Source organism: Danio rerio, chromosome 6, assembly GCF_052040795.2.
Source record: "Danio rerio strain M-AB ecotype USA chromosome 6, GRCz13ab, whole genome shotgun sequence".
NCBI classification, from domain to species: Eukaryota; Metazoa; Chordata; class Actinopteri; order Cypriniformes; family Danionidae; genus Danio; species Danio rerio.
Window position 1 is genome coordinate 11826410 of NC_141026.1, and position 15069 is coordinate 11841478.

The window sequence follows — 15069 nt, forward strand, 5'->3', positions numbered from 1 at the left end:
GTAAGCGGACACTAAACATTCAGCAGTGACTTTAGCCTTTAGTTAAAGTTTTTTTTTGCAGAGTATTAAACTTAGGAAAGTGTGCACAGAAAGTTGGACATGCTTAGTATTTTAAAGTGATGCCAGGCTTAAACTGTCTTAAATGAAAATATAAGAACATTTGTTTACAAATTTGGACACATTTTAGTGTTTAGATTACGTGTTACAAACAATAGCTTAGCATTAGAAACTCACATATGTGTGTATATATAGGTCAGTGTCCATTGTTAAAGCTTTTGAAAACAGAAGTGGTGGATTTAAATACACCACATCTTATGGAACAATGCACATATGTATGATTACAAAAATGTCATAAATACTCAAGAAACGTCATGAAACAATACATGATTCTGAACTTTTAACAAAAAGTCTGCTGAAAACTACATTTGTTTTAACATCTTTGTGGTTGTATAAAATAAGCTTTTCATTACAGGTCGCGTAAACTATTTTCATGATTCTGTTAAACACTGTTGCAGGATTTTGTGGTTGTTAATGCATGGAGACACGTCAGCTTATTCCAGAGACTGGACATAAATTCTAACATGTGTTTTGCTTCCCAGGGAACCTCAGAAGCTGATTGGGCCCTGAGTGTGGAGGCAACCCCATCACAGCCAAGGCAACTGCAAGCAAACTGTCGAAACCCAAATGACTGAAGCAAATGTCAGATACATATTTTTGTTTTAAATGAGAATTTAGAAAATCTAAAATGCATGCTTAGGCTTCCTTTGAGTCGTATTCCTACACAAGTTAAATCAACATATGGACACACTTATATGGAGAAACACACACACATACACACACAGACCATGGCTCCTCGGGGAAAGTTCTGTGGTCCACTCTGGCTGTGTGAGTGTGTGGTCAGTGCATTACAGAACTTTGCTTTAGAAGCTCCACCCATCAAATCTATATTGATCTCTTGGGAAAAAAAATGTTGGCTTCATGACAGGCTTAAAGTACATGCTATAACATGAATTAAAATCTTCATATATTCTCTAGCATAATGTCTAAAGTGATGACAAAACAGGTAATTCTGCTCACATTTTAAGGTTTTAAAGTTGAACGACATGAAATACCATCAGTCTACAGCACAGGTGTCAAACTCAGTTCCAAAAGGGCCGAAGCCCTGCACAGTTTAGTTCCAACCCTAATTAAACACACCTGATCAAACTAATTGAGTCCTTCAGACTTGTTTGAAACCTACAGGTAAGTGTGTTGGAGCAGGGTTTGAACTAAACTGTGCAGGGCTTCGGCCCTCCAGGAAATGAGTTTGACACCCCTGGTCTACAGCATGGGCCTATTTTTCTATATTTCCCCTACATTTCTACTCAGCCCCCCTAAAACTTTTGCGATTAGCTCATAAACTGTACACTAAATTATCGCCTCAGTCCCTTTTAAATCTAATATGGAAACTGCGGCATCATTCAGCTCCTCCTCGCCTGTTTTTAATTTGATCAGTAAACCACAGCTATGGACAGCAAGAGAACGAGATGTGTGTTTATTGATATTGATATAATATCTGCTTATTTGCAGTACTTTAATTTAGATAACCTTGTATCACCTGTATCTCAATGTCACGGAGGAGCAGTCGGGTTTTCTCGGCGTTCACCTTATCAGCACAGCTGTTTCCTCCTGCAAAAAATGTAACTCTTAATGAAAATTTCGCTATTTTCTCATTTCAAATGAGCTACCAATATTAAACACTTTACAGTTCGTATGGCATTAACTATACCATACAGTCCTGGACAGAAAGGATTAAGCACAGTGACAGAAGCACTTAGAGAATGTACTCGTTTTAACTCACTGAGTCAATGACAGTCACTATTTTTTTAACCTTTTAAGGAGCTGAGCCCCACTAAAATGAAAATCCTAAAATCGCCCCTGGTCTAAACAGAGATTTCTCTTAGAATTTCTCTGTTGCATTTGGGAGATCACAATAACTAACAACTAACAAAGCAATGCAAACACTACCAGATTACTGTTGTGTTTGCGATAAAGAAAAAAGCTAAACACATGCGGGCATTTCTTCTTTCTTTCTTTGTACTGAACTAGTCTGCAAAAACGAAAACAGGTGACATTAGAAACAAACAGATGGCCATCCATAAAGTAAGTCAGGGTTATACACAGAGTGTCCAACACAAAATACACACATTCCTGATACGTCCCATCTCACACTCAATACACTACAATTACTATTACAATTACTGGTATAAATACAGCACTGCAACATAAAAAAGAGAGAGATCGACTTAGAATGTGACTCACCAGTTTTATAATGATTTGATTTGTTGTAGTTTAAAATTACGATGAGTTTTTCCTCTAAGGGCTTATTATGCGGTCTCTGTCGCCATCTTGTGGATGGACAATGTCAACTGTCTTTGCTTTACTCAATGACAGGCGAATGGCCGCGGACACGCTGTCTCTCAGAATTTATAAGTATTTTAAAATAGGCACTATCCTTACAAATAAACTGCATAGATGCAATATAAACAACTACATTCTCGCCTAAAAAGCCTCAGAAGTACATTATGTTGTCCAACAGCAGCAATATTTGTCAAACTGTAGTGAGTTTATTGATCTGCTGTGTGGGCAGATACACAAGTATGAAGAGGCTATATATATTTGAGGTAGACTTTTATTGTGGTCTGCTAATATCCCAATAGTGCTGTTGATTATTTATATATGGACCAATTATGTAGAAAGTATTAATAGCATAAAAAACGATATATAAAGAATAAATGCTGTCTACACGTTTAACTAACAACAGATATTATTGATAATGTCCTAATGTTTACGTTTAATGGCTTGCATAGTGAAACCTAAATTAAGTCTGTTTTACCCAGCTTTACCCTGTCAAGCAGATTTCACAAGTGTGGCTGTATACAATGTTGCAATTTTGTATTCTTGGCTTGTGATAATGGTTTATGTTTTGAAGTGCTGTTGGAACTGAAACAGCTCATGGAACGTTATACTTGTGTAAGCGTATTATATGTGAAGATTTGGGTGGTTCGAAAGACCCACCCCCTTCTGATAAAGTCCAGAATTTGGCCTCTATATGAGCTTATTTGTCCCATTTTTGATAGTATGTCATCATAAATTGTCAAATTAACCAATAGAAGAGGGCTTTAAGAGGAATAACCAATAAAAGAAAGCTTTTATTATTTAAATGGACAAATTCTGGCTGAGAAAATGAGCTGGCATGTTTGTTATTTGCATGCAGGCTACAGTTTTTAATTTAAGTTTTAACAGATTGCCAATTTTTTTAAAATTGTTTTTGTTTGTTTTTTATTATAGATGATAATAAATTAATGATAACTAAATACATTTTCACATTTCTTAAATTCTAGTCTCATTAAATTATATATGAAATTGTATTAACTTTTAAATGCACATTTGTAAACAGATACATTTTTTTAAACAAAAAATAGTATGATAAGCACTTTGATAGGCGACGCGGTGGCGCAGCAGGTAGTGCTGTCGCCTCACAGCAAGAAGGTCGCTGGTTCGAGCCTTGGCTGGGTCAGTTGGCACTTCTGTGTGGAGTTTGCAGGTTCTCCCTGTGTTCGCGTGGGTTTCCTGTGGGTTCTCCAGTTTCCCCCACAGCCCAAATACATGTGGTACAGGTGAATTGGGTTGGCTAAATTGTCCGTATAGTGTATGAGTTTGAATGAGTGTGTATGGATGTTTGCCAGAGATGGGTTGCAGCTGGAAGGGCATCCGCTGCCTTAAAAACATGTGCTGAATAAGTTGGCAGTTATTTTAGGCTGTGGTGACCCCGGATTAATAAATGGACTAAGCAGAAAATAAAATGAATGAATGAAGCACTTTGACAGAATTGTGGATAGAATTTTTGTTGCAATTTTCCTTTGCTTTAGATAATATTTATATATTTAACGTATCATTTCTAACAGCATCTCGATCAAATAATAATATTAAACATGTTTTATGCTAGTCTGCATGCGTATCTCAAATAATTCAAATAGTCTAATGTCATAACATTACACCAAATTAATTAATTATAAGGTCTGGATTTACTATAGGTTTGGGTAAAATGTTAGTTTTTCTTTTCTTTTTTTTTTTTGTTAATTGAATGATAGAGATGAATTACATGTCTGATAACATTTCTTCCACATTTCTAATTAATTTATTTCTAATTATTATTTTTAGATTTTAAATAGGAAAAAAAAGACTCAAAAAATGTTAAAAGAAACAGAATAAAGTCTCTTATTTTTTCCATTAAGAAAGAATAGCTGACTGCTGACCTCTTCTGGTGTTTTGTGGCAGTGCCATTTTTTGAGCTGGTCACGTTTTATTCATATTTTTTATTAGTTCCTGTAACAAGACACTTTCAGTTGGAGAAGGCTGATGCAAGACACAAACAGAACGACAAATCTTCTTTATATGTCCATTACATGAGTATCTTCACAGTTACCTCACAGTCATATTGAGATTGTAAAAAATAAGGGCAAAAGAAGTAGTGAAAGAATACTCTTAATGTAATCTAACACACAACTACATTCTCAACACACATAGACCATCAAATTAAAGTGATTTTATAAGCTTACATATTAAATGTACGGGTTTTGTATCGTTAGATTATTGTATAGGTGTTTTAATTAGTCAAACAACTTTTATGAAAATAAAATATAAAAATATTAGCTAAATATAATGTCATTGTTATTCAGCAAACAGATATATGTAAAAATGAATGGCAAAGTACTTAGTGGCAAAGTATACAGATCTTATAAGACAAATTATACAGCTTATTATAATTAATATTTTGAGGCAGCACTGTAATAGTCTTTTAATGTCATCAAATAGTTTTAAATATGCACAACAACAGAAATAGCACTATTCTTTCACAATGTTTTAACAACGAGCTAATTAGTTAATCAATTATTTGATAATGAAATAACATTATTTACATTTACAAAATTAATCGCAAAATACACAATTCTTATTACATTACAGGAATTTGCGATACTAACGGGGGCAATAACTGCTGGTTTACATATGTATGTTTGTCCTCCTGAACAGATCCCAGTCGGTTTCATCTGTTTTTTTGGATTTCAGCCTAATCACAAAATTAGATCTTTAATCCTAAAAGAAAATACGCCTGTAACATATGTTGTTTTTTACTGGAACAATATTTTTAATAATGTAAACTGGACTCAAGTATGGTCATTACCTCATTTTTTTTTTATTACAAAAAAGGCTAAAGAAATACTGTTTAAATAACTTTATAGAGTTTATCCTACAAAAATATTTCTGCAAAAGCTTAAAATTAATATTGAGGTAGAATGCTGTTTTTGTAAAAGCTTTAATGAAACTATTTCACATTTATTTGGGACTTGCCAATATACTCGACTTTTTTGTTTTTTTTACAGATTAATGTTAAGCTTGTTGCTCATAACGTTTTTAATAAACGTGGTTTTATGTTATTATGTTAAGGATTGCTCTTTAAAATATGCTGGTTTTATTATAAACTTTATTTTATTATTATGGAAATTTCACATATATAAATCCAAGTTTGCCAAAAGCAAACCTCTCATACTGGTGCTAGAAAAAAAAGATTCAAATGCATATAAAAATGATTTCTAAGTCTAAAAATAGAAAAGGAATTACAACAGTTAATATGCTTCTCTAACATTTTTTTTTACAATTTTAGTTATTAACAAGAGTTATTAAATGCACGTTTACTACAGAAAATATACAAAATAATGCATATATACAAAAATGTTTGTAACATATTTATATGTAATTTGATAATTTAGTACCCTCCGTTTTCTTTTTTCCTACCAAATATTTACTTATATACAGAGTATAATGAGTAAAATATACCCTTGTTCGTTTAAATTCATGATTTGAACTGAAAGGCTCACGTGCTGCAATAAATATGCAAGCTTGGCAACTTCACGTTTAATAACAATTGTTACAAAACATCGTTGCGTAACTGCCGGTGTCCTCTAGGGGGCAGCATTTATATTCAAATGACCCTCCTCGTGACATTGAAGCTGCAGTAGTTTTAAATTTATGTTGCCCTCTCAACATGCATGTTTTTGAAGCCAAGACATAACTGTAACATAAGAAATCATTTTAGTTTACAATTCTCAGTTTCAGTTTTTAGACTTAATTAAAAATATCAAGTATTTACCAGATGAGAATGTGCATTTTATTGTAACACACACACCAGGTTATGCTACTTTAATTTGTACTGTATACAGAACTGATGCTGTAGGTAGAGTTTGACCATCTGTGTAGTCTTCTGCTAGTTTGGACTTTGTCTCTGGCGTGTATTGCACGTATCTGCTTATAATGTTATAAAGTCCAATTAAAGCGAAAGCTGATAAGAACTGCTGGACTATGCAGTTTCTACGCAATCTGATTTGCATTTGATCCTCCTGATTTTACAGATAGGACATCTTCTCAACAGTACTCAAGTTGCATATGCCATTAAATTAAGTTATTACACATTAATGCATGCTTTCTTCTAAACTTTTACAATTATTATAGATTCATAATCCATAAGTTGGATGTAATATAGCTGAAAAAAAGAGGACAGTAAGAAACAAAAACATGTTAATTATTCAAACGCATAACTGAATTGGAGTGCACTTTAGTGTTATTGAATTTTGCAGTAATGTAATTCTTTAATGTTATTGTTTATGGCACTGCAATAGATGTTCAATTTCCTGATAAAATAATTGTACTCATCATTGAGGGACCAATACTTCCTTATCAGGCAGACTAGCTTTCTAAGACAATCATGAAAATCTTGATAAACATGCTGCCTCTATGTGGAAATTGTCAAGACTTGCCCTGAAATTACACAGAGGAGCACGAGAGCATACCTGACAATTTTTATACCCTGAGAGTTTAAAGGTCCCAGTACATGGAGTCATCTGCCGGTTTACTACATTAAAACTGAAGGTCAAAGTGTAATACTTTAAAATAAAAAGTGCACTTTATTGTTAGCTGCACAAACAAGCATCAGAATATGAGAAACTAACAGAATAGACATACATTTGACTATTTTGACCGTTTTATTTGACAGTTCAAATCCATTTGATACAATGTTACCAATAAGCAAACTGATTTCCCAGTCGCTCATTCCAATCCAAATACTTACTAGGTTCAGCACTTCTTAATAATTTAACGTACGACAGCTCCTGTGAAACCAGGGGACAGTTTTCATTCCCTCAGCGGAAACACTAGGGACCTGCAGTAACTTTACTCTTCCTTTAACCATACATGGACGAACAAAAAAGAAGAAAATCTTCACTGTTAAAATGGACCGGCTTTAGAAGCATGCCACATGTTATAATGAATAACCCTGGCCACGTGTTCAGTTACACCATATGAATAATAGTTAGTTAAAGACATTCAAATCCAAACTACAAACATTTAATTTAAATATTGCCGCTTCCTCGATCTCCAGCTGAATTATGATGTGGCCGACTTTAAGTATGCAATAAGATCTGCTCTCTCGCCCTTCTTCTTGATCCCGGCAAAGATCATCTTTGTGCCTGGAATGTATTTCTTTGGGTTCTCCAAGTATTCCATCAAGGTATCTTCACCCCAGACAATGCCTGTGCAAAATAATAAGATTTGTTAAGCGAGTCCATCTCATAGTAAGAAAATGCGTATTCGCCAAATCAGCCTTACCTTTGCTCTTGTTAGCATCTGTATAGGAAAATCCCTCAGCCTGACCAGTCTTGCGACCGAAAAGACCCCAGAGATTTGGCCCCACTTTATGCTTGCCTCCATTTTCAACGGTGTGGCACTGGGCGCACTTCTGGACGAACACCTTCTTGCCCTTTTCAACGTCACCCATATTTACCTGGAAGTGAAATGAGAGGTGAACACACTGACACTTGAAAGGACATCATTAGAAGGTCATTCAAGGATGGAGCATCCTTTATCAGCTCAGGACACAAAACAAGCCCCAAAACAGCTTATGAGGTTAGACCTTCACTCGTAATGAAGTAAATAATCTTAGCATTTTATAGATGGAGAAGCACGTTTCTCTGACAACTAATCCTTGGCGATTAGTACCTGTAAACATCTCGGCATCAAAGTGCTCATCCGAGGATAACCTCAAATCGCCTTCATTAAAGAAAGCCTTAATCACTGATGTGTGGCTCATTAGAGATCGCCCTGTGAGAACTAGCTTAAAATGAACAAGCAGCCGGATTAGAGTTTGTGTGACAAATCTCCTTTTAACTCGTCAGAATTGCCTGAGATAAGCAATGTTTATTTCAAAGAATTCAGCTGAAGTCGTAAACCGGTGTTACGGTTTAACTGGTGACCGTGTTAACTGGTGTCCCTTTCCAGATGTAAGCTATTCACGTTTGCAGATTGGCAGATTCGTCACTTTTTCACAGCAACAAAACATGTCCATACCAAATAAAGATTCTTATTACTCGGTGTCAGTGTCATTGTGTGCATTATTGATTTTAATAGCTGTGTAGCAGAACAGTATATAACCAAAGTAAATAAAAAAAAATAATTAGAATTAACATGTCTTTAACAGGATTCGAACCCGTGTAGTGAAAAGGTTTAGCACACGTATCAATCAACTTATCTAACTGAGCTACTCAGAACTTCAAACGAAGCGGTCTGTTTTAATATATTTGTCAATTAAAACATGCCTTGCTGTGGTTGTGGACCCGTGTTAACATGTTTCCATCGATGTTAACATGTTTACATGCTGTTTAGTTACATGTACTCGCGTTAACGTGTTTCTACAAACTCTCCCGCTGATAGAATAGCTCTATGTGACTAAACGATGCTTCATCAGTTGCTCAAACCATGTTTTTTCTTAGTTCTAGACTCATGTCTACCTGTGCCTTTGGAGTCGTGTTAACTCGTGACCCATGCTCATACATGTAACGTAAATAAAGATTTTATCCAAAAAATGAATACAATGACGATATTATTATGCAACATATTATGTCTAATATATGTAATATATATTTCATATATAATATTATGCAACAGAATGTTAATTGAAAATCGCAACATTTCAATGTATGATCTTGGTCACATCTGTATCAAGGTACTTATGAACATGATTTGGCTACATACGATAAAATGACTGAAAGCTGCTAAGCACGCTTGATAGCTCAATTAGTTAGAACGTATGTTCCTTCCATGAGTCTCTTTTGTTAGTAGGTTCGAATCCACATACGAGTTTTGTTTATGTAGCCTGATTTTTTAAAATTCTCTTTAAAATAAAATGGGGGGACTGCGATTTATAACGTATGCTTATTTAGCCGAACAACGTAGTCATTTAGAGCTATTCTGAGAAAATATCAGCTCGTGTAACTTTGTAGACACAGACTAACACGAGTCAATGGGACTATTATATTCTGATTGCATAATATTCTAATATTATGTTGCATAATATTATATATGAAATATATATTACATATATTAGACATAATATGTTGCATAATAATATCGTCATTGTATTCATTTTTTGGATAAAATCTTTATTTACGTTACATGTATGAGCATGGGTCACGAGTTAACACGACTCCAAAGGCACAGGTAGACATGAGTCTAGAACTAAGAAAAAACATGGTTTGAGCAACTGATGAAGCATCGTTTAGTCACATAGAGCTATTCTATCAGCGGGAGAGTTTGTAGAAACACGTTAACGCGAGTACATGTAACTAAACAGCATGTAAACATGTTAACATCGATGGAAACATGTTAACACGGGTCCACAACCACAGCAAGGCATGTTTTAATTGACAAATATATTAAAACAGACCGCTTCGTCTGAAGTTCTGAGTAGCTCAGTTAGATAAGTTGAATGATACGTGTGCTAAACCTTTTCACTACACGGGTTCGAATCCTGTTAAAGACATGTTAATTCTAATTATTTTTTTTTATTTACTTTGGTTATATACTGTTCTGCTACACAGCTATTAAAATCAATAATGCACACAATGACACTGACACCGAGTAATAAGAATCTTTATTTGGTATGGACATGTTTTGTTGCTGTGAAAAAGTGACGAATCTGCCAATCTGCAAACGTGAATAGCTTACATCTGGAAAGGGACACCAGTTAACACGGTCACCAGTTAAACCGTAACACCGGCTTCAGATCCACGTTGCGGACGCTAGCAGTTAGCCACATCAGGCTAACCTCCTATAAAACCCACTCATTCTGTTGAGTTACTAAACAGAATGTGTGGGTTTTTATCAAAAACGCACATTTCTCATATTTTAATATAATTAAAAGTAACACTACTTCATACCAAATCATATAATTCTTCCCTGGCGTTCAGTTGTTCTTGAGGAGTAATGTTACCGGTTAGCTTACGCAACCTTACGCCACCCTTCCAAGGAACCGCTATAAAAATCCTCCATTATGTATAAATGTCTCATACATGACACAAAACGCCGAACAGATCTCAACACTACGTGACAGATTCAAAAAATGTTACCTTTTAGACTGTGTAGGTAATTGTCGTTCTTGATAAGTACTCCTCTCTTGCCGGTCGGCGGACCGATTCTATATCAGGGCGAAAGAGAAAGGTCACTTCATTTTAGAGGCGCGAGCAGGCTCCGGTGTTTGACGTCACAATCATGCGCTGACTAAAGCGGTCACGTGCCTCTTCTTGACGAATCTGCTCACGGCGCAGCAGCTGTTCTGGAGATCCATCTATGGTGTTGTGACAGGCAGCGCTTTGAAAGAGATAATCGCTCTTAGATAAAAGGAGTTCAGAGTCTAGACGGTTTTTGTACATGCAGTAGCTATATAATTGTTGCATATAGTTCATTTTAGAATAAAGGGCACAAAAAAGACGTTTAACCTTGACGCATGCTTTCGAGATTATTTCCTAGGCTAATTTTTTTTCTCTCAGGAAACATTTACCTTTATTTTAATTAATTGAATAAGGTGCAAATAATTAACGAGAAACTGAAACATATCAGTGACTATTATAACATCACAAAAGCATATTTTATAAATTACATTTATTTAACATTGAAAGTGTCATATGTAGCGGCACGCAAGAACTGGTGTACCTCTTCTGTACACGCGTATGCTCTAATGTGACACTGACGTCGCGTCACATGAGCTTTTGGCAGCGTGTCAGGGATTTTTTTCACGCAGGCTATCCATTCACACGATTCTGGTTCGCGGGAAAATGTGCACGAGAAGTGCTGCTGTGAAGACTCGTTTTTCAGGTTTGTTGTTCATCTGGTGTTTCCCAGTCAATAACACCTGAAGGTAGCAAGTTGACTCATAAACGAAAGGTTATATATGCTTTACTCTCATGTGACTGACAGGAATGACAAATGGTCTGGACAGATGTACATAACTGTACAGCTTTTCATGAAGATTAGCCTACCTGTTAGCGGTCTCTCAAGGAGAACTGCTTGATGAAGTGCTCCCTTTTCATTTGGAAACACACATATGAACAGGTTTTCTTAAATTCCAACACTAATATGCTTTAAAACTAGACACCAACATTACAAATGGCGCAGATTTAAATTTATTGAAGGTCTATACTGAATCTCCTTCTGACACGTGCCCAAAAAATCATTTGACCTTCTTGTTGCCATTGCAGTCTGTTGTCATTAATTCCTCATTTTAACCTCAAAGTGATTAATAAATCTTCCATAACTGGACCTTTAGATGAAAATGAAACCTAACCGGTTAGAGCCTTGAGGCTACAGAACACATTCAAAAGGGATTTGCCATTGTTGCATGTTACAAACTTCTATAAGGCAACTCTGACCAACAAGTTAAGACTGCACTGAGCCACCTCTAAATTCTGTCAAGGTGTGTGTGTGTGTGTGTTTGTGTTTACGACTATACAATTTTTTACTTTTACTGTTTGAATTTAATGAATGTTTTTTAGTTTTAATTCATGATACATTCAATTAGTTTTCCACCTTATTGTACATCTTTATATGCAAGTTCATACTTATTTATGCTGTTTTGAATATGGTTAAAGTGACAGAAATGCTATAAATGAAAACTTTGTCATCATTTACTCACCCTCAAGTGGTCACAAACTAAAATATACATTTTATAAAAACTTATTATATGGCATGATAAATTATATTATATGATAAATAGTGAGGACAAAGATAATGGTCACATTAATATATTTAATACACTTTATAGAGCACTTAAAATGTTGATTGTAAATAAAGATTTTAATAAAACAATCAAGGCTTTATGTGTGTGCCTTAATACGCGCATGACAAGGTTGTTAAATATAATGGTTTACTATATTTAAAGTAAATAATTTAAAGTATACCCAAGTTTGTTAAGAAATTCTCACGAAAGTGATTTCTCCAAGAAAAATATTTTAAATATATGCTCTACAAGTGCATGTAAAACTCAAATTATTCAGCAACCACTTATGTAAAACAATGGGCTATCTATTGCCAAAAATCAATCAAGGCATGTAACACATATTAAATATTAATAAATTAACACACAACATGCATAATTAGTCAACTAAGCTAACAATATGCTTTTCTCAAATCAATGAATCAAACTTTCTAACAGCACAGCTCTGAGCTGAATGCACTGTTGATTGTCTAAAGATTTAAACACATTCAAGTCTTTATGCGTGTAAGTAAGTACGTGCATGACAAAGTTGTTAAATATAACGATTTCCCATAATTTAAAGTAAATATTTGAACAAAGTGTACCAACATTTAAGAAAATCTCACGAAAGCGATTTCTCCAAGTAAAATATTTTAAATATATGCTCTACAAGTGCACATTCAACACAAATTAAGCAGCAACCACCGATATAAAACATCATTAGGGTTGGGTCGTTAGACGATGCCATTGCATTGTCCATTGCCGATGGTAGATAGACAACACAATGCTGAGCCGGCATCGCGACCCTTCGCCCTGCCCCCATAGCAACAACAACCCGCTCACTTAAAAATACACACTTAGGCCGCGTTGACACTAATACGTCTTAGTTTTAAAATGGCATTTTAGAACGAAAATGATCCATGTCCACACTGGCGTTTCTGAAAAGATCTCCAACCACACTTTACCACTGAAAACGCACATCACATGACCACACACACACATACAGGCATGCACAGCAACATACACACACGTTTGAGCTCCAGGCAGTCAGCGGGTGCTTTGAGCACGTCGGATAGCTTATCAAGGATGTACCGCTAGGTCGCGCCTCTCTATAGTTGTTAAACGTGATATTTAATTCATCTTGTCTGTATCTAACGACTCTTCAGTCTTTTAAATCTATCAGGTAATGTGTCACAGCGTCAGTACACTGCCTCGATCTTTCGCTTTCACGCTTGTACTTAGTAATTTTAGCGAAAACTTCAGATAGTGTTGGTTGGTTCCTGTTGGCTTTGCACATTTTTTACCAATGTCGTTTGTCAACGGCTTTATAATGACACAGATCAGTCTGGCTATTTTTGCCTATTTATGCCAGAGTCCCGCGGAAAAAGTGACTGAAAGGTGGTGATTTGTGTGTACCTTTATTTATTTATGATTTGGTTATTGGCAAAATAAGGACAATGAGGGTCAGGTAGTTGAAACGGTAGGCTACAAATTATTAATTTGTTATGAATTAGTTACTCATAAATAATTAATTTATTACCGCCTACGATGACATCGTCCATCGTGATGCTTCACATTAGGCATCGGCGATCGCCCAACCCTAGTAGCTACGGCCAAAAGCCAATCAAGGCATGCGTTATTTATTCATTAATTTTCCTTCAGCTTAGTCCCTTTATTAATCAGGCGTCGCCACAGCGGAATGAACCGCCAACTTATCCATCATATGTTTTACACAGCAGATGCCCTTCCAGCTACAACCCAGTACTGGGAAACACCCATGCACTCTCACATTCACACTCATGCACTACAGCCAATTTAATTAATCCAATTCGCTTATAGTGCACGTCTTTGGACTTGTGTGGGACACCGAAGCACCCAGAGGAAACCCACGTGAACATGGGGAGAACATGCAAACTCCACGTGGAAACACCAACTGAGCCCATCTGGTGCTCGAACCAGCGACCTTCTTGCTGTGAGGCGATTGAGCTACCCACTGCGCCACTGTGCACATGATGTAATACATAATAATTAATCAAATAACACACTCAACATGCATTATGCTTCAGCTAAGCTCACAATATGCCTCTCTCAAATCTGTTAATCAAACTTTCTCACTGCACAGCTCTGAACTCAGTGCACTACCCCTGTGTGAAGACAGCAATCTAATGGTGGACTGTTCCCATAGCAACAGAAAAAAAATCAGTGCTTCTGAAGCCATGTTCATTTTCTCATTCAGCACATCTTCTCTCTAAGCTGGCCATCATTGCTGGGTTATCATGCACCTCGACTGCTAGCTGGTTCACAGATACCTCCAGGAAACCCAATGTAATCGCAGTCTATTAATAAACCATTTGAGATCTAAGTTTTGATTACATTCAGAGAAAGAAAGGCTGTGCAAGATACTGTGAGAGTATGTCCTCATCATGACCTTCATATATAAATCCACACAAATTTGTATATTTTTTGTTGTTAAAAAGGCTTAAAATGGTAACATTCCTCAGAATAATTTAAATAGTTACAAGTTTAGCTTTCAGGCCCAGAAGCTCCTGCTGTAGGTTTAGAGGTGACTGTGTCCTTCTCACACTATTCCCTGGTGTTCTTCGCAGCACTTCCTCTACCTCCAGCACAGTTAATTGTTTCCTGTGCACTTCCCTTCCTCACACATTTTGCTTTTTGCACAGAAAGCAGCGACATCTGCTGGTCAAGTATACAACTGCACTGTGATGCGCGAAATGGAATTTTATGCAAGAGTGTTATCTAGCGGTTAACTCTAGGAACTGCAGCATATTTATGTGTGTGTGTGTGTGTGTGTGTGTGCATATAATTTTTTTTGTTACGCTTTAAACAACATATATACATGACAATATAGTTAACAAAACAATGCCAGGGTTATAGAAGGTAAATATTAATAACAGCACAAAAATAAATAACCTTTACATTAACATATATAT

The 15069-nt window shown here is 35.8% G+C and overlaps 1 protein-coding gene across 1 annotated transcript; it reads right to left on the bottom strand.

Moving 5' to 3' along the window:
- Positions 1–7068: 7068 nt before the first annotated feature.
- On the bottom strand, positions 7069–10571 carry cycsb (cytochrome c, somatic b). Its single transcript, NM_001002068.1, is given in 3 exon segments — positions 7069–7625; positions 7702–7876; positions 10497–10571. Coding segments are annotated over 2 exon segments (315 nt in total). The 5' UTR covers positions 7871–7876; positions 10497–10571; the 3' UTR covers positions 7069–7479.
- Between the last annotated feature and the right edge of the window lie 4498 nt (positions 10572–15069).